The 20,621-nt window shown below is 39.9% G+C and overlaps 1 protein-coding gene across 1 annotated transcript; it reads left to right on the forward strand.

Annotated features, from left to right (window-relative positions):
* The first annotated feature begins 286 nt into the window (after positions 1-286).
* Positions 287-18,624, forward strand: LOC129778119 (E3 SUMO-protein ligase RanBP2). Its single transcript, XM_055784810.1, has 7 exons — positions 287-621; positions 1,150-2,310; positions 2,374-7,260; positions 7,328-7,470; positions 7,565-8,322; positions 17,344-18,144; positions 18,204-18,624. The coding sequence occupies exons 1-7, from the start codon at positions 553-555 to the stop codon at positions 18,509-18,511; spliced, it is 8,127 nt and encodes a 2,708-aa protein (XP_055640785.1). The 5' UTR covers positions 287-552; the 3' UTR covers positions 18,512-18,624.
* The last annotated feature ends 1,997 nt before the right edge of the window (positions 18,625-20,621 follow it).

The raw sequence follows: 20,621 nt of genomic DNA on the forward strand, positions 1-20,621 counted from the left end.
TCCTTTGTACCAACACATGCAATACGCTAAACGATGACGAACGACGAATAACGAAGCTAGAGAGAATCGCAAAGTCGTAGTATTGATATTTTCTGAGAAATGAACGAATTATTGATTTCTCGGTCTGACAGACCAATGCGCGAGTATAGGAGTGTTAAAAATAATTTGTATACATCAACTATTTATCTGAGTGTAAGGTAGAGAAATCATATTTTTTCTTATTACATTGTTTTTTCATGGGGTGTTGTCTGTCAGTCCCATATTTCGCAACCGGCAGATAGCGTTTTGTCGAATATTTTCGACTTTTGACTTTCAAACTGAAAACGACCGCCATAAGTGGAGGTCTGCGAACGTCGAAGCAAATAGTATCTTTCATCGTCACGCGTAAAACAAAATACCTAGGAAGCTATCATTGCAGTGCTAGAGTGAAACTTTCCAAGTTAACTGGACAAACCAGCAGTTGTTAATTATTGTATCAGAAGATACATTGCCAAATCACTGATTTGCGAAATTGTGAATAGTGGACACCCAACAACGGTGATTGGACCGAGAATGTTCTCAACCAAGAAAGATATTGATCGACACGTAAAAACGTCGCTTGCCAAACTACCAGAGAATGAGGTACGAATTTGTACGAAATTCTTGTTTTTAGCTAGGATTGATTTACGGAATCATGCGAATTTTTCAATATTGAAAAAATCCGTGAGGCAATATTTGGCCCCAACCATTTTTCTCTTGCTTAGGCAGCTGAAAGCTTACCCGAGTAAAAAATATTGAATGTTGTGTAGCGGTGTATTCAATGTAGTGAACGTTAGTATAGGTTATGCTCTGAAAATTATAATCAGATTTTGATATTAGTTTATCTCCATAAAAGATACTACTTGGAATTTTTCTAAAAACGGTATACCCTCGTGTGATCGGGGTGTACTGTGTGGATCACTCAACATAATTCTTACTCGAACTTCATACCGAATGTGGACAGACTAACATCATGGATCAACTCACCTGCTATTAAATTGCATATTTCAATTTGCATTTTGCTAAATTGAACCACATTTTATGCAGTACTCAATCTATATTTTAGATGATCCTTGTAAAGGAATACGCCTTTCTTCTTTTTATACTAACAATATTTTCGAATATTTTCAGAAATATCTACGTGGATTGGTAATCGCACGTCCATATTTCAAGCTGGGCGAGTATGCCAGTGCCGAGCATTGGTTATCCTGTTATCTTTCGGTACAGGAAAACAGCGCACAGGCACATAAACTGTTAGGTCAGTGCTACGAAAAACAAAAGAAAATTGATCGAGCCATTACGTCCTATCAACGCTCGCTGCAGCTCGATTCGAAGCAAACTGGTCTCATCACAGATGTCTGTAAGCTCCTATTGTCGGATGATAATTTCAGTAAGAACTTGTCAAAAGCAAAGCACTGGTGCGATTTAGCTGAATCCGAACGTATCAATCACGAGGCCGTACTGAACTTGAAGCTTAAAGTTGCCGACAAGGATACAGTCACCGATAACAAACTGGTAAAGGATATTATTCTGAAAGAAATAATAGCACGCCCAATGGATCCCGGATTGAGAATAAGGCTAGTGAAACATTTCATCGACGAGAAGAAAGTAGACGACGCGTTCAAGTATTGTATCGATATTGAAATGAAGTTCATAGAAACGTTCCAGCAATCGATCGAGTGGACAAATGTCGTTTCCTCAGTGCTAATAAAATACGCCGAAGTTAATGCAAATCTCACGAACTGGAACTATTGGCTTCTCTCCGTGATGATGCTAGATCGACAAATATATCTGAACCTACTTGCCGATTCATCGTTGCAAACAATTAAGCAAAATAACATCAAAGAAATAGCAGCGCTTGTTTTGGAATTTGACCAGTTACTGCATAAATTTGCAAATAAGGGACGGAATGCTTGTCCGCACAAGCAACTTGCAGAGGAATATCTCCGACACTATCGCGGTCAACTGATGCTCAATTCCGCTTCACTTCTGTTGAAAAATGAGAAACAAGGCGGAAAGATACGAGATGTTACAGCAAAATGCTTACCGCTTTTGTTTTTGGCATATCAATGTGGAGTTCCAGATGCGGATGAGCCATGGTTAAAGCATACCAATGACAGTACTCGACAACTATTGTCCTACTGGAGCAAACAGGCCGCTTTTCGATGTTACCAGGCTGCTAATACAATTTTGTCATGTTTAGATGAAAGCGTGGATGCGTCAGTGATTGCTCAAATACAGAGCGTTACGGCAAGCAAAATATGGAACACAGCTGATGATTTGGTCAATCAGGTATTTTAAAAAATGATTTTTCGATAATACTCACTAATATAGTATTGTGTTGAACTATTACAGGTCCGTCAATTCTGCTCGGATGTAAACTGGAAAAATAATATTTTTCGCTCCATACACAGCAGCAACGGTGAACAAACTTCAAAGATGTCCGCATCGTATTTTATGCAGAATGCTTCTATCGGCGAACCGCTATATGTATTGCCTAAATGGGAACACGTGCAGATGTATCTGGAGATGTGTCAACATCTTTTTCCATCATCCCTCTCTTACCAGGTTTACTTAGGTCTGGGAGTGGATGACTTGTCTGAGCTCAAATGCAAATCATTTAACGGATTGAACTTCTCCACTAACAATTTGGACAATTCAAGCATCGAAACGCTCAATCAACTCGACGTGGATTCATTCCTGTACTGTTCAGTCATAGTCGCCAAAAGTTGTCTCGATAACGAGAAGAAATATCATGATAAGATGGACACAGGAAAACCGTTAATTTTGCCGGCCCCAAATATGATTTCAACACTGTGCGATGAGGACAAAATTGACTGGTGGAATGCGGCATGTGCGGTTTTTAAGAACACTCAAAAAGAAAACTTTTCTTCAGATAAACAGCTGCTCCAGCATGGTATACAGGCGGTACGTGGGACGGGAACTGCAATTACCGATGTGATTGTGTTGCTCAAATTAGGTAAAATTCTTGCTAAGCGAGCAAATACAGCTGTTCTTCCCGAGGAACGACGGCAGTTGGAACTTAGAACGGAAGCCGTTTATAAAGCAGGAGTGTTGTTATGGAAAATTCGCAACGAGACATCATTCGGTAGTTCGAATGTATTTTTCAAGTATGGCGTTGATTCCTATATGTGTAGTCAGGAAACTGTGAAACTCGCGGAGGAAGCTCTAACGCACCTCGCTGGATTCTATTTTAAACACGGGCGATATGAAGAGTTCACCCAGGATTTTGGAGGTATCCCGCTACCATTTGCAGCGTATTTCCGAGCGGAGGCGTTCAAAAAGTTGGACGAATCAAACAAAACACCGCTGAAAAGTAAAAAGTTTTACAGTGAAAGAGCTCGAGAGTGCATCAAACAGACGCAAAAATATCTAGAACTACCTTATATAGAGAAAAACCACCCACTGCACTATGTGGTACACAGTGAAATAAAACGATCGCAGCTTAACGAGTCAATGAACGATAGTTTCAACACATCATTGAATGGTTTCGGGACTGCAGCAGCTGACGATAGTGACCACTTTCAATCGTTTAGTTCATCAACGAACGCCGGAGTGAATCGAACAGAGAGGGAATTGGTGCATTTTACCGCCAAAACTAACGAACTTGAGGCTCTGATCCGCAGAATGATGGATACATTAAATCTGGTTAAAGACGATGTACTTGGTATTAGAACTGACGTTGGTGATATTCAGGAGAGGTTGACTAAAATCGAGGATAACATACACAAGAAACCGGTAGAAGATGAAGCCACGACGGCAGCTTCGGTACTGAATGATTTGTATATTTTGGACGAACTTCAGAACCCATATGGAAATCAATCGTCTTATAATCACCCAATCATTCAACAGCAGCTAACGCCGAATCTTCCACCAGGCCACGCTCGTATGTCTTCACATACAGCGGCTGCTGCAGCTGCTGCAGTGGCCATGCAACAGCCAAATCCTTATCAACAGTTTTACAACACATCTTACCCAATGTACATGCAACAATACGCACAACAAGGACGCCCACCGATTGGAAATATCGCTTCCCCTATGCATTCCTATCATCAGGATAACAACCTACTTGTATCTGCATCACCAGCAACTTATTATCAGCAACAGCCGCAGCAGACCCTTCAACAATCTTCGACTTCTCACCATCAGCAAGGATCAATAACTGCTACCAAAAATGGAACACCCATCGAACAAGCCTTGCAAACACCGACCCTCTTAAATACTTGGAATTCTACCTATAATTATAATATTCCAGCAACTTCTGTTACTTCGGTTCCGGCACCGATACATGTTCCTGCTGCAAATCCGGTATCAGTGTCCGCTCCTGTTGCGTATCCGATAGCTCCAATAGCATCAGTCTCAACAATCGCTTCTGGCCAATTGGACAAAGCACCTCCTGTGAACGTGGTGATTACTAATTCTGATCCGCTTCCAACTAACATCTCAGTTAGTATCACTCAACCTACGTACAGTGTGACGATTCCACCACAACACATTAAACACAGTATGGTAGGCAACACTCCTTCTGTATCGACTGTAGCCCCACCAGTGGTTCCCAGCTCTGAAAATGTCTCACTCGTCAACCAACAAGCAATAAACACCAAATTCCCAATCCCAGCCCCAAAACCAACCGTCCCAATGATGTCGTTCGGTACGTTCAATCAAAGCACTGGAACCACGATGAATGACGCCGAAGACGATGACGAGGACGACACGGCAAACGTGTCCGGAGAGTATGACCCGCGTCCTGATTTCAAGCCAATCATCGCTTTACCCGATGAGATTGAAGTGAAAACTGGCGAGGAAAACGAAGAGCAGGTATTCTGTGGGCGTTCAAAACTACTTCGGTTTGTGGATAAAGAATGGAAAGAGCGGGGATTGGGTGATTTAAAAATTCTCAAAAGCAAAGCCGATCCAAGCAAGTATAGAATCGTTATGCGACGAGAACAAGTTCATAAGGTGGCTGCCAATCATTCGATAACTCCAGAGTTGATCATCAAACCCATGGAAAAGAACAACAAATGCTACACCTGGGCAGCAATGGATTTCGCTGATGAGGAACCAAAGAAAGAAACTTTCTGCGCTCGATTCGCCACTCCGGAACTGGCAAAAGATTTCTTTGATAAGTTCAATGAAGCAAAGAATGAAGTCATGCGTTTGAAAAAGCAGAAAGAAACTCTGGGCACTCCTAATGTTTCCAAGACAGAGATTAACAAATTACCAGCGAAATCTGGTTTCTCCGCGAGCACTCCTAATGTCGGTAGCACTGAGGTGAACCCCGTCAGTGTATCACCGTTTGGGTCGAGTGTAACCAAACCTATTTTCGGTACAGCTCCTTCAGGCATTATTATCTCCAGCACAGCTACCACCACTACACCAACATCATCCTTCCAAGGATTTTCATTCGCTAATAATTTTGCTTCGAAAATTCCGACACCTGCAGCTACAGTCGAAGAGAAGCCAAAGGAACCAGCAAAGCCAAGCCCGTTCGCTTCGTTCAGCTTTGGTGGAATAAAACCAACCACGACACCAACGGCCGACGATTCGTCCGGAAATAAATCGTTTACTGATATTTTCAGCAGCCTAAACAAACTGTCTACACCAACAGCTCCAACAGCACCAATAACCGCTACCAAAACTCCAGATAAGAATTTAAATACTTCCGCCAATGATGATTCAGTCGATGAATTCGTGCCAACTGTGGACTTTAAGCCGGTCATTCCTTTACCAGATGTGGTTGAAGTTAAAACTGGCGAAGAAGGCTTCGATTGTGTATATGAGCATCGCGCAAAAATGTTCCGCATGGATAAGACTGCGAAGGAATGGAAGGAACGTGGCATTGGTAATATTCGAGTGTTGGTAAACAAGGACGATAATAACATCGCACGGTTGTTGATGAGACGCGAGCAGGTTTTGAAATTGTGTTGTAATCAATTGATTACAAAAGATATGAAGTTCACACCAACTGACAAAAACAACTCTCTAACATGGGTGGGTCATGATTATTCTGAAGGTGAGCTGGTCATTGAAACCTTCGCTATTCGATTCAAGACCGTAGATATTCGAAATGATTTCCATGATATTATCAAAAAAATTCAAGCCGCTATGAAAGAAAAGACCGACCTCAGGGAGGAAAAGAAAACAGTCAAAAAAGACGATGCAAAAGGATTTGGTGATATGTTTAAACCGAAGGCTGGGGCATGGAATTGTGAAGCTTGCTATGTTAGCAACAAGGCAGGCGATATATATTGTATGGCATGCGGTGGTCCTAAAGATTCGACAGTTCCCAAAAAGGAGGCTAATCTTTTGGATAGTCTGGCGAAAACAACTACCAAGTTCACTTTTGGAATGCCAACATCTGAGTCGCCGAAACCCGCGTTTGGTATGGTAGCGGCTGCCAATGTTCAAAAATCAGCTGAAATTGGCAAAAAAGAAGAAGTCAAAGGATTTGGAGAACAGTTCAAACCCAAGGTGGGTACGTGGGTTTGTAGCGGATGTTATGTCAATAACAAGGGTGAAGACTTGTACTGCTTGGCTTGTGAAACCCCAAAAGATTCGACAGTTCCCAAGAAAGACAATAAAGGAGTTCTAGGAAGTGAAACATCAAAGTTCAATTTTACATCAGGTGGTGGGTTTTCTTTTGGTACCACTGCGTCGGCGAACAATCTTTCTACAGATGCGAAAGGCTTAAGCTTCGGATCAACTGTTCCAGCTTCTGTCAGTACTACAACTACCGCGGCGTCTGGAGGATTTAAGTTTGGAATGAATACGGTAGCTGCCGCGGTCACTACTATTGCTACTTCCACCACCAGTAACACGACTGGAACTCCAGGGTTCAGTTTCGGTTCAAGTGTGGGATCTGGCTTTTCGTTCGGATCTGTCACAAATAAACCGATTGTAACCCCTGCTGCAACTGTAGCTGCAACGGTTTCCGCTCCTCCCGCTTCGAGCTTCAAATTTGAACTGCCAAAACCAACGATGTCATTTGGGTCCAATTTGAACAAATCTTCAGATGAAAAACCTGCTACTCCCAGCAAGCCATCAGCTCCCGAAAAATCGACATTCGAATTTGTCTTCAAACCTAAATCTCCCGGTAAACCCAAAAGTCCGGGACGAACGTTGAGCACTGGTTCCGTCAGTGAGGAAGGTGATGATGGAGAAGAATGCGGAGAGGAAGAAAACAATACATATTTTACACCAGTAATTCCTCTACCAGATAAGGTAAGTGAAATGGTAGAACTTAACATGGGATATCAACTACAATAAAATTTCCTGATCTCTCACATAGATTGAAGCAAAAACCGGGGAAGAAGAAGAGAACGTTCTGTATTCGCACAGGGCAAAACTGTTCCGGTTTGTAGACAAAGAATGGAAAGAACGTGGCATCGGAGATGTAAAAATTCTTAAACACAAGAACACTGGCAAATTAAGGTATTGTTTTGTTGTAGTAAAAATACCATCTTACCATATCTCTCCGATTGTGTATTGTGTATTTAATCGTTTTATTTATGCTGTTACTCGACAGAGTTGTTATGCGTCGTGATCAGGTATTGAAGATTTGTTTGAATCACGTTCTGGATGCGGATGTTAAATACCAAAAAAAAGATGATAAATCATGGCAATTCGTGACGAATGATTTCTCTGAAGGTGTTTTTGAAACGATGAACTTTTCGCTTCGCTTCAAAACTCCAGAAATTGCAAGCGAATTCAAAGAAGCTATCGACCGAGCTCGGAGTGAAGACTCGACAGGGACTCCTACAGCTACAGCAACATCTAACAAACTCGATACCACTCTTGACTCTACAATATCGACTCCAAACAGCAATTTCAACTACTCGCAGCTTAGTGATATATCGCTGGACGACAAAGAGCTTATCGTTAAGCTGAAACTACCGAGAGATTTTTACGAAAGAAAGCAACCATGTGATGGATGTCGCGGATGTGACCCAGACAGATTCGTCTTTCCCAGCTACGACAGTGCGGTGAACAAAGATCTCGTCGATAACGCACCGCTGCCCGTTAATGTAAGCGACGTGAAGCAGGTTCCCGTGACAGCAAAATTGACGAAATCTCCTAAGAAGGTTAGCTTTACGGCAGAAAGTGAAAAGCAAACAGTGGATAATCTTTTCAGTTCCGTCTCTGCACCGAAAGTACTCGCTGAAAGCAAAACATCCTTCAATATTGGCAATTTTATGGCTGCCGAAAAACAATCTTCAGCGTCAACCATGTTCGGTAGTTTCCCTAAATCAGTCGAGCAGAGCACGCCGAAGACAGTTTTCGGAGGTAAGTTGGTTCTATTTCAATATTGGTATATTTAGTATGATCTCAATTTTTGGCGGGTGACAATAAATCTGTACAGGCTTTGTTTTGCTCTAAGGGTAGATGGCAGTCAAGTAGATTAAAGCATTTCAAAGTTTACAGCCAGATAACACAATATTATAACAAAACCTGTATTGGTATGCTGGGCGAACGTTCATGTACCGTAAATGATTGTAACGAATCACTTTTAATTAGCAACTATCGACGGTTCGTCACTCAGGACCCCCCTTACACTTCCGCTGATGCTGTTGCTCCGGTGCGGTTTGGAGATAGTTTTCAACATATTCAACAGGGTGGCACAGTTCTTTTTAACTTCGTCAAAACGGCGGAGGAAGCTAAGTTTTTGGTCAACCAACACTCCGAGGATCTTTAGCGTTTTTCGGCGAGGGATGTTTTTGTATAGCTGGACCCTGAAGTTGGGACCCTGATGTCTGTCGCTTTTTTTTAATTCTTTATTTGAGAGGCTTTCAGCCTCCTGGGCTGGTTCGCCTCTGTAGTGACGGCAGTAAATATTGCCGCAAGGTACAACAACTTACATAAAACATTAACGTAAAATGACTACATAGACTGGACCTTGAAATGACGACGAAAGAAGAATGCATTAAAACATTTTTAATAAATTGAATAAAAAATACTAGTTTTTTTCCAATTGCTGCTTGCTTGCTGGACCAGATGGTAAGGATGTCCTCGAACCATGGCTCCACGCCAATGGAGAGGAAGCCGTAGCCGTTGAAGATGCCGAGAAGTTTTCATTCCCCTTCATCGTGGAGGGGAAGGAACAAGGGTCTTCGTGGCTGATCCATTGTTCACGCGTTAGACTCTGAAGAATAGTTCGGCATCTTTGAGGTAGCAGAAAAGCGCTGCTACTTTCGCTGGTTCGTCGCCTAAGATATCTCGCACGCTCCCGCTGATTCCATAAAGATTTCGCAGATCGTCGTATCTTGGGCAACCACACAGGAAATGTTCGACAGAGTTGTGGATTTGGCAGTGATCGTAGAGTAGTCGGAAAGGTCCTCCTTTGAAGCCGTGCGAAACCGAGCAATGACCGGTCCTCAGTCTAGACAGGATACGTTGTTCTCGTATCCTTTTTACGTCTTCGAACCCTGCAATCGAACCCTTTACCTTTCTGAGGAACAGCCCTCTCTCTGCCAGCCACCTTTCAGATCAAAAGGAGCGGAAAGAATTGGTGATCCACAACTTCGTGTCGTCAAGCGGCACCTCCCGAGTGAAAAACGGTCTGGTGTGACCGATACCGGCAAATCGATCGGCCGCTCCATTCCCTGCGATGCCGCTGTGTCCGGGTGTTGTATAGCTGGACCCTGATGTCTGTCGCTGCATATCACCATATGGCCGCTCTTCTGCGCTGAAAGTCTAAATCCTCTCACAGTCACTCACCGGCCGATGGCATTGGTAGCTGCCTGTATCCTGATGCGTGGAATCCTTTGGGTGTCACCCACTGCCATCAGAAGAATGTCGTCCCCGTAGACAAACACGAAGACTCCCCCAGACAGGACCTGGAACAGACTATTCATGGTGACGAGGAAGAGGGTGACTGACCCGTCGGTATAGACGATGCGTTTATTAGCAAAGTCGGTACGTAGGGCCTCGTTAACCACTGTCTGCATCTTCTGGGGATTATCCCCAGACTTTACGTGCCATTTATCCTCCAAGTAATACTAAGAGGGACGGCATCCCAGGCTCTAGAAGAGCAACAACTCAAGCGCATTGGACGAGGCAGTATATCATCTATTCTGGTTTAATATTTTTGTCTGATCCTGATCCAAAAGGGGTATCGAGCGGTAGGTTAGCTGGGTACTCTTCCCACCAGTGCTTTCACTATTAATTCAAATTTGAATGAACCAACCGTAACACAGTTCAGTTGCCATAAAGCTCTCACACTAACCTACCGAGCAACTGCTGTTCGCGCTGAAGATACCACACGAGGAATAAAAGTGAGAACGATTGTTTCCATGCATATGTGCTGAAGAACTTGTACTCATAACGCTAAAAAGCCGTGAGAATATTTCGAGAGAGTCTAGCAATTCTCTTTTATTCCCTGAACGTAGACTGTAAGCAGTATATTTGGTTCAGTAGCATATGAGATTCGCGGGCCGGTTTGCCGTTGAATCATTCAGATTCATGAGTTGCTTCTGAATTTGAATGCAAATAATTCCTCATACGTATTTCCTTTGAACCAGCTAGAACATATATTTTAGGAATGCGCGCGACCTGTGTGTCGCACTTTTTGTATTCATATCGTCGACATTATTTTGAAGCAAGTTCATAAGGCGCTTTATCGTGTTTTGAGTCTAAGTTTGTGTAAATATAATATGATTGTGTGAGCGATGCAATGTTTGATAAATTATAAGATATTTTCATCCTCACTTGAATTCCCGTATAATTATCCTTAATGATATTCCATAACTTAACGTTCATACGTTATATACTGTAATAATGTAATAATCATCCTTCCACCAGAAAGATTACGGTAGACAACACTGTATGTATTTGCTGTATTTCGCAGTACGAGGAATGCATTCACGTGAACAAAGCTTTACCAAAGTTTACCACGTTACCTCAAAACTTTCTGAAATCGAATTTAGGAATATCGTGTAATAAGAACGATATAATATATATTCTGACAAACTTGTCTATGTCTTTCTGTAACACCCTGTTTTTGATAAAAACGCGCATCGATAATGACAAGTTTTATTAACAAGTCGTTTAAAAATGATATGTTTAGATAACAGATTTTTGTACTCTTGGAATTATTGCTTGAAATATAAATCAATTGTTTTGAAACTACTATGCGAAGCAGTACAGGTAAACTTCGATATAACGTACATTTCTATTTCAAAATTGTACGTTGTATCGAATTGTACGTTATATCGAAGCAAAATAATGAACCCAGGAACACAGCTTATATTACTTTTTTGTTTTGTTATTTGGGTAAGGTAAATAAATAACGATGAAAGAGTTAAACTAAAAGATGAAGCCAATCTTTCTCATGATGTTTCCATTCATACTGCTCGATTCATTTAGAATCCAGAATCATAAAACCAGTTGTATCTAGAGATTGGTTAAAAGTACAGGCCACCAAGTGACCTTTGTTGAACCTGTAAGATTGACATTAAACTCTCAGTACCTATTTCGGAAAATATTTTTTACACATCGAAAATGTGTATCGAGGTAAAATGTACGTTATGTCGAATGACGTTATATCGAGGGTACGCTAGCAGTATAGCAGTTTCAATATAGTTTTCAACAGCGTCTGATACAGCTCCGAAATTGCTACTATACATACTAAACTATTTATTTCTTATTTATATCTTACGCAGATTGATATCATCAAAAATAGTTTCGAGCTAATCGGGATCATCATCCTCGTCGTGATTTTCAGCAGATAAATCCTTGTTTTTTCTAATTGACGAATTTCATGCCAACTCGTCTTAGGAGTTGGCAGTACCATCTCAGATAGTAGTGGAACGTTGTGGGTGTAAAGACATGGGTCATTTAAGCAACTTTGCATACTTGAAATATTCGAAAAATAATTAGACTACTTTTTGGGAAAAGACATTTTTTTTTCTTAATTTTTTACCAAAAATTATAATTTTAAAACTGTGATACCTACAAAATTTTTGTCAAAGGATGAAATGTAGGAAATTGTTTAAATTTTCACAAAAAAAAATACCAAAAATTTTTTGGCAAAAAAAATTTCGCTGAGAAAAAAGTCTTCGACAAAAGTTTATATTTTAACGAGATTTAAAACTTTGTCGAATACAGTATATCGCTATCTTGACTTTGAACAAAATTAGGATAAGTTGTATTATTTTCAAAGAAAACATGAAAAAGTTGTTGTTCGAAAAACTTTTTCCCTGTAAAAGTGCCCATCTTCCGATATATGGACGACTTGTTGGAAATTGTAGGGGTTGTTCACATATATATATATATATATATATATATATATATATATATATATATATATATATATATATATATATATACAACACGCAACAATCACCAGCGATGAAGATCGATCCACGGTCGAAATAAGATCGATTCATCCATACAGATGCTCTGCTCTGCAAGACACATCGGGCTGCTGTTCTATAAATAACTTAACAATGATAAATCAACTGTCTCCGCTGTCCAGAATTTATCAATGTGATAGCAATTTAACAGTGTTTACCAAATAAACTCATGATGCGTGTTTTACAATCAGTCACACTGATATAATACAGGTGCAATATATATTTTTCCGGTCTCCAGTTGAAAAATCTAAGGAAAATGTAATCCGTGATACATTCCTAGATCAAACAACAGAGCCCAACTATTAAAGTTCAAAAATTATGATGCTTTCTGATAAACCTATTTTGGTGGAGATAATTCAAGCCTAAAACCATTGTTAGGTAGATTAACTTGTTATGAATAGAAAACTCGACTTAACAGTAATAGTTCAAGTTTCAAATTATTACCTAACAAGATACGTAACGTTTAATCAAAACGTTATGACATTAAAAGTTTTATAATCTTCACGTTTGAGCCTAATAGTTTGCTGTGAATAAAATAAATGCGAAACCAGAAAAATGCATCAATTCAATTCTCCTCCCGTGTACCATACGTGCAGGCAAGACTCGCACACAGCCCGCTAGGAAAGCATAAGCGCCTGTATTTAGTTAACAGTTGTGAGTGGATGACGTCCACCAGTAGGTATCATAACGAATAGAAGAAAGAATGAGCTTAGAATGCTCAAGCTCCTCGTTTAAAATTCAAGCTTCGAATGTTGATGGTTCACCGATGTCGATGGCACTGAATCAAGGCAATTCGCCCGGCACCTCAGTGTTGGATGGTTCAAAGGGAACACCGTTCATGAATGGGAAAACGAATGAAGGGCATTGGCTCATATTTAGTTCATTCAAAATCCAAGTACTGCTTCCCAACTAACCAATGCTTGGACCATCCTCTACACACATAACATTTCAAACGGTTGTTCGCTTATTTCGGCTAGTAGGCTCTTAATGGGACTACTATGAAACGAACCCATGATTATACGTATTACACTGTTATAAGCTGATTCCAGCATCTTGAAATAACTCTCCGATTTATTTGTGAGGACGATACCATACACTAGACGGGGGATAATTCAACTTTTGAAGATATTCAAAAAGAAGTTCCTGGGGCTGCCTTTCAGTCTTCCTTTAAGGGGGTGTTCTAGTGTAGAGGCACGAATTTCGGACGTCTTTTCGAGCTCCGAAAAAAAAATAAACAAAGGATATTTTTACTATCCATTATATCATTATATGTTTGTCTATCTTTGAACAATAAAACAAAAATAAAACAGAAACAACATTATTCGTAATCAGAATAGTTATAAGCTGATAAAGTTCGATGGTTCAAAAAAAAAAGTTGTGCCATGGCATACATGATTCCAGACCTTCTGGTTATCTTAACCAAAAAAACAGATTCTGAAAAAAATCAGAAAAGATGCCGCTATCGCATGAACCTCAGACAAGTCAAAATACGTTTTTTTTTCAAATGGCGACCGTTTGAAGAGAAAAATGCCTTTTTTATAAGTATTTCCCGTTTCTCGATTTTTTAAAATAGTGAAATTGAAAAACTATATTTTTTATTGGTTCATGCGATAGAGAGGTGCATACAGATTGAATTCATATAAATGAATCGGTTTAGTAGAACTTTAGATATCGTGTACGCCAGTTTGAAAAAACTAGCTTCGAGAAAAATGACTCTTCGCAAACGTTTCCTGGATTTCGCTCGAAGGTCTGAGGATATTAGAAGTATGTCATCCGCATAGAGATAACCTTCACTCCATCAGGGATGAAATCGAATATCGAATTTATCGCTACCATGGAATGAATGACCGATAGTATAGGACCGATAGGACCTTGGGAACTCCGTTTTCAGCTGCTTTCTCGCTAGAGAGGCAATCCGAAACGACTACTTTGAAAGTTCCGTCGGTTAGAAAGCTGGCTTGGTATGTCATCAAGCCCCAGTTTGCATGGCGCTGCCACCAAAGCTTTGATAAAGTCTGAGGGGGCACAGGTGTTAGCATGTGAGGGCTTGAATAGCTGACGGAGCCATACTTCAAGTTCTACTAGATAGCTTACGATTCTCCTACCAAAGCGGAACCCAAACTGTCGTTAGTTCAAGAGTTTCTCTCTTTCTAGCAAGTAGCTGAGTACCGTTATGGGTCTATAGCCACTGATACTAAATGTTTTCTTTTTGGAATTGGTTAAAAGGGTGGGTTTAGATTAGTGATATATTCATGTGAAGAAATATGATGAGATTTATAGAAATCGCATCAACCGTTTACACTAGCGTGAACTTATATAATGAATATATTCATATTTACGGTGAATTTGTTCACCTGAAGTAGAACTGCATTCAACTTTAGTGATTTCTCACCAGTGCGTTTACATATGCTGAATTTATTCAAGTTATATATACCTCGAATAAGTGTATCATATTTATTCTCACCCGTTTACATATATTTTCACGTTAATAAATCAATCTACAGCTATAGATCACCCCAATGAAGTACATATAGAGGTGGTAGGCGAAGTGTATCTGTATTGGCAAGCCAAATGTCGTGTCGTATTTATTTGCATTCAATATGGAATGTATATGGAAGAAACAAAACAATGTTGAAAGTACTTACGGTTGCATGATAATAAGAATCAAAATTCTCATGAAATCATTCAACTGGTTGTTTTTTAACAGATGACAATTATATCGTGGCTTATTTCGATTATTCATGTGGTAAACAGGTCCAGAGAGCAGTCGTATTCTTGGTTCTCAAAAGCAGTAACATTTTTGGTAAAATTTTGATCAATTGGCGATTATTATCTCACAACATACACACCAACACTGAGCCTTCGAAACATCAACTTCATAACGGTAAAATAATGAAACTTCGTTTGTTTCTATGAACGTGGGGAAGTGAAAATGGCACATGGAAACATCACTTTTATCCGTCTTTTTCGACGTGATTTCACAAATATTCACTTCACGCTATCACATTAGCTTCATATTCAGCGGGAGCTCTACAAAAATGTACGTTTTTAATTGATAAATTACTTCCTGAAAATGGCATTTTTATATGGATGCGGTGAGCAATCAAAGATAAACACAACGACTGACGTCATTATTTGCGAAATAGTTATGGCAGCATACTATGTCGCTCGAAACTCGACTATCTTCATTACCTTTTTTCCAGGACATAGATCACCCTAATGTAAACCCGCCATAAGTATGACTATCACAGTCTTCCATACACTAGAGATGGTGCCACGTATCCGTATGTCGTTAAATTCTTGCAAAAGCATGCATTTCGCCGCGGTTGGGAAGTCGTATGATCTACTCTGGTGTGTGCACTATCATTTAAGAAGGTGAGACCAAGATTATTGACCAGCTCAAACACCTCTACGGTTTGATTTGCTTGATCCCCAGCGACGGACTTTTGTGAACCGTTCCAACAAATCGCCGTCAGTGTCTGACATTTGCTAGAAATATGACCAAATTGGTAACACTTAAAAATTTGAGGATGTGTTTCCTAGTTCTGATGACCAGAAAAACCAATTTGACACAATTGAGTTGCACGCCAGAATTAGGAGAGGAGTGTTCACAATTACTTCCTCCACTTTTTTCTTTATTCGCCTAACTTCTATGAAATGTTGAAGTTTTAATTTCCTTTCCAAGTCATCCTCCGTCATATCTGTCGCATCACGACAGAAAATTACCTCCTGGACGTATTCAGGCGCTTCCCTCAGTATTATTGTTGAGTTTTATAACTTTTGCAAGCTTTTCAGCTTGGTTTCTGTTGGAAAACTCTACGATATACTTCCGATCTCTATCGCTGGTTCTGGCTCTAACGATATACTCGATGATGGGGGCCAACGATTTACTTATTACGAAGGGGTTCCGAAGAAGCCTCTCACCGTTGTTGGTCTCTAGGACTAGGAAGGTGTTACCGCGGATTTCGGATTTTTAGGTTTAGATTCAGTCCCACGAGTCGCTAGGAAAAAACAAAGGGTCACTGTACCACTGCCCTGGCGTAACCCAGTAAGGGCAGCGTTATTGTGGAAACACTGGTACCCATTCACGTTCACGACTTCGTATTTATATCGTCCACTTCGTCATCCATTCATAGGCTCGGTTACTACACGCCCAGGCTGTCCCACGAGGCGGCGGACTACGCTACAGCCCTAGCGGGATCCACGTACGATGATATGCCTTTGACGTGCTGACGGTTTCTATTGGCTTCAGCTATCCTCCCCAAGAGTTGCAAATATGAGTTGAGCCCATGCACAACCGGAAGGCTAACTGCCGGTTATCCAATTTTCCATTTTCGAACAGATAGGTGACCAAAGGTCAGTTCGTCAACCTCTTCAGGGTCTCGGATGAACAGGAGGTTAGTGCGTTGACTCGGCCCCAAAAATCGACAGTGGACTGGTTCTCATTTACGGATTCCAGGAAATCAGTCCAACTGTCCAGTTTCGCCTTCTTGATCAGCTGCCGCACCCTTATGTGCTGCGCTCGGTATTTGTTCATGGACGCTTTTTTCCCAAGCCATCGATTAGGTTTTTGCTTGGCCGCAGAATCTTCCCCCGCTTCTTAATCTTGTTTTTTGATGTCCTCGGATCACCAGTGCAAGGTTCTCTCACCCGGTTAGTTTTAGTTTGTGGAATCGTAGATTCCGTCGCTTCTATCGCTTCTTGTTTAATTGTGCAATGGTGGTCGGGTTACTTACGGCAATCAAGAAGTCGAAGGTTATTTTGTAGATTGCCAAGTCAGCTTTATCGACTATAGCGAATGGTTTGCGACGGCGGACTAAATAATCTATTTGAACAAAATCCAAGTTTTTGTTCGACTAACCATCGTATTTTCATTGGAATAAAAAATACCAAATATGATATTTCTCTTATGCCACAAATTGAACTACATCTTTTTTTTTGTTTCCCATCACAGGTTTTGGTTCAACCGTCGGTTCAGCATCACCAGCAACCGGATCAATATTCTCATCCTCACTCAACACGACGCCTAAAACTGCACTCGTGCCTCATCAAACTACACCTGACACATCCCAATCACCACTATTGCAGCCTTCTTTGTTTGGACCCGCTTCTTCAAGTCTGAACAAATCTGCGGAAGGAGTGAAGCTATTCGGATCCGGTTTCGGTCAAACCGCTGCTAGTCCAAATATTTTCGGAGGAACACCAACTGCAACCTCGGTAAAAGTGGAAACAATTCCTGCTAGTGGCGCATCAGTATTTGGATCTGCTGCTACCACTGGTCTTTTTAGTGGCTTCGGAAGTACTGCTTCGCCAATTTCTTTTGGGTCTGTTGCGATCGGGGGTGATATATCAGGATCTACGGTGAAGGATGACAAGTCGAGTAAGCTTGAACCGGATTTGCTCAAAAAGATGGAAACTGGAATGAGTTTCGCGTCACTGGCATCAGGAGATTCTGGAAGCTTCTTAACGAAGCAAAACGCACCCAACAGTGGCTTCGTAGGCCTCACTGTAAAGGAAGACATATTTTCGCGTTTGTCGAATCAGAATAAAAATGATAACAATACCAGTAGCGAAAATCCCAACAACGGAGAAGAAGTGGGCACTGATGAGAATTACGATCCTCACTATGAACCAATTATTCAGTTACCCGATGAAATCGTAGTGCGAACGGGAGAGGAGGAAGAAACAAAACTGTTCGGTGATCGAGTGAAGTTATTCAGATACGACTCTGATACGAAAGAGTGGAAGGAACGAGGTTTGTACATTACAACGTAGTGAAAGTATTAGATGTAATTATCTTACCATTTGATTTAGGTGTTGGCGAGTTGAAAATACTATATCATCCTGGACGCAATACGTATCGTCTGCTGATGAGACGAGAGCAAATTTTTAAATTGGTACTTAACCATGCAATCACTGGTGACCTGAACATTGCGCCAATGAACAATTCAGGCAAAGCGTTTGTTTGGGCTGCAATGAACCATGCCGAGGAAGGACCACAGCTGGAACAATTAGCAGCACGTTTCAAGAATGAAGACATTGCCAGGAACTTTAAGTTAATGCTCGAGCAATGTCAAGAAAAATTACGACAAAAATCGGACTTGGAGCCAGACCAGGATTAGTGATATATTCCCCTGGACGTAAGTAATCAACAAAAAACAATGTAGTTATAATTTAATGTGTAATTATTTGGTCACTTGAGCGCCTTAGGTTAATACATTTTGTTTTTTACATGTATCGCGTCTTTTCTTATGACAGTGTTTTTTTTGTTTTTTGTTGACGGCTCTTCACCTACATGACTATTTCAAGATGTAATTTTCAAAATATACTTTCACAACGGAACGCGCAATTGATAGTCTACCTTTAGCTTACAGTAACTGAACGACATAAACATACAATATTCCATCAGAGGCAAGATTCGTTATTATCTTAATAGCAATGTAACAAAAGGAAATCTATCCTGAAGCGTTTACAATGCTCGTAATTATGAAACAAAAACATATGCTGATATTGCGAATAGAAGACTGAAATATAGAGGAAATTGGAATTCGAATAATTTTCACGGATTTAGGCCGGCATAGTTTCACTTCAGGATGATTTTCAATGTGCTATTTGACGCATCCATACATTCAGAGAGCGTTGTAAATATAATCCTGATTATGAAAAAAATGTTTGATAAAAATTTAAGATTTTGTTGAATTCAATTACTATTACAATTTACTCCGCACACCAGGATCAAGATTTTGAAACTATGCATAGACCCAACTCTGAAGTAAATTTTTCGGATGTAAAACTTCACAGTGCTTGTAAGCATTCATGCCAATGTGATTCAGGACATTTATCATTGGTCTGCTTATGTTAAATGCTGTTGCGGATAAAAATGGAACTCAAAGCATGCGTTAATAAGAAATACATATGTGAAAGATTTGTATTTCATTCTACCAATACTGTGTAATTCTATAGGTTTTCTATTTGTTTAACACATGAACATGCACTCATGGTACGTTGTATGGAGAAATCCTGTGAGGAAATATGCATAATCGGCCACTTTAGATCACAGATCGGACATGGCTAGGATTTGCTTGCATTGACAAACGTGTGTAAGTCACATAAAGTAATGATTCATTAAATTAATGTTTTCAAAATATATACAAAGTTGTGTTATTATTCCGAAGTAAGTTCATCCGAAATAGACCATGTAATTGATTGGAAGTGTTACTGTCTTAGGTTTTTTTGGTAACCAATAAACACTGGGTACAATTTACGATTTAGCCATTCCTTGTATTTATTTTATTGTTTACTCTGGAGTTATACCATTTAATCTTAATCTGTTCTTTACTGTTATCTCGATTTTAGATCATTTTCCATTCTACTATTTCATTTGATCATTGATTGTGTAAAGAATTGGATATATGCATGTAACCTGCAATAGCAGCACTTCTATGGTTGTGTTTAAATTGTTTAAAATAGTTTATGCTAGGTGTGCAACTTGCTTTTAATTTTCATTCATCACAATACTACGAAAGCAAATCGAGCTGAAAAAATGCAAAAATGAAGAGTCTTTCTAGCTCCGTATCGTTGTAATTTGTGAATCAACTATTACATAAATGATTAAGCCTACTGTATGATTGACCAATATGATAACCCCTCAAAAGCTGCTATTCCGATTCGATTATTGTTTTTTTAAGATTTAAATAATCTTTGTTTAAACTCTATAGTTTATTATTCATTTTCAAACCATGTGGTATTTCAATGCTTTATTCTCTTTTTAAAAAATAGAAATATAAAAAAAATTAGATCAATCTTGCTTTGTTCGATATCATGCCCGAAAATAAAAAAAGAACTATTTAAAACATCTGAGATTGTTCTGAAATGTTCCGAAATTCTTGAATTCTCTTAAAATGCGCATAATGCTTTTCATCTCTGCTAGAAGCAATCGAAGCATAAAATATACGCATAATGAAAGGTATAAAAATGAAAATAAAGTTTCATGAAAACGTGATGAAATCTTACAAGTAATCTCATTTATCAAGCCATTGCCAGCAGTGAAGTCATTTAAAAACACCCAAGGATATATAATTGGAACGGAAATAAACCTATTTTTCTCCAATCCGATTGACGCGCCTTTCCCCCAACCATGGTTCACAAAAAATCTGTCAGATGCCAGCATGTTCGCCGCGTACCAGAATAATACAAAAACGTCAAAGACGTGCACCATACACCAATACATTC

This window comes from Toxorhynchites rutilus, chromosome 3 (genome assembly GCF_029784135.1).
Source record: "Toxorhynchites rutilus septentrionalis strain SRP chromosome 3, ASM2978413v1, whole genome shotgun sequence".
Classification (NCBI taxonomy): Eukaryota; Metazoa; Arthropoda; class Insecta; order Diptera; family Culicidae; genus Toxorhynchites; species Toxorhynchites rutilus.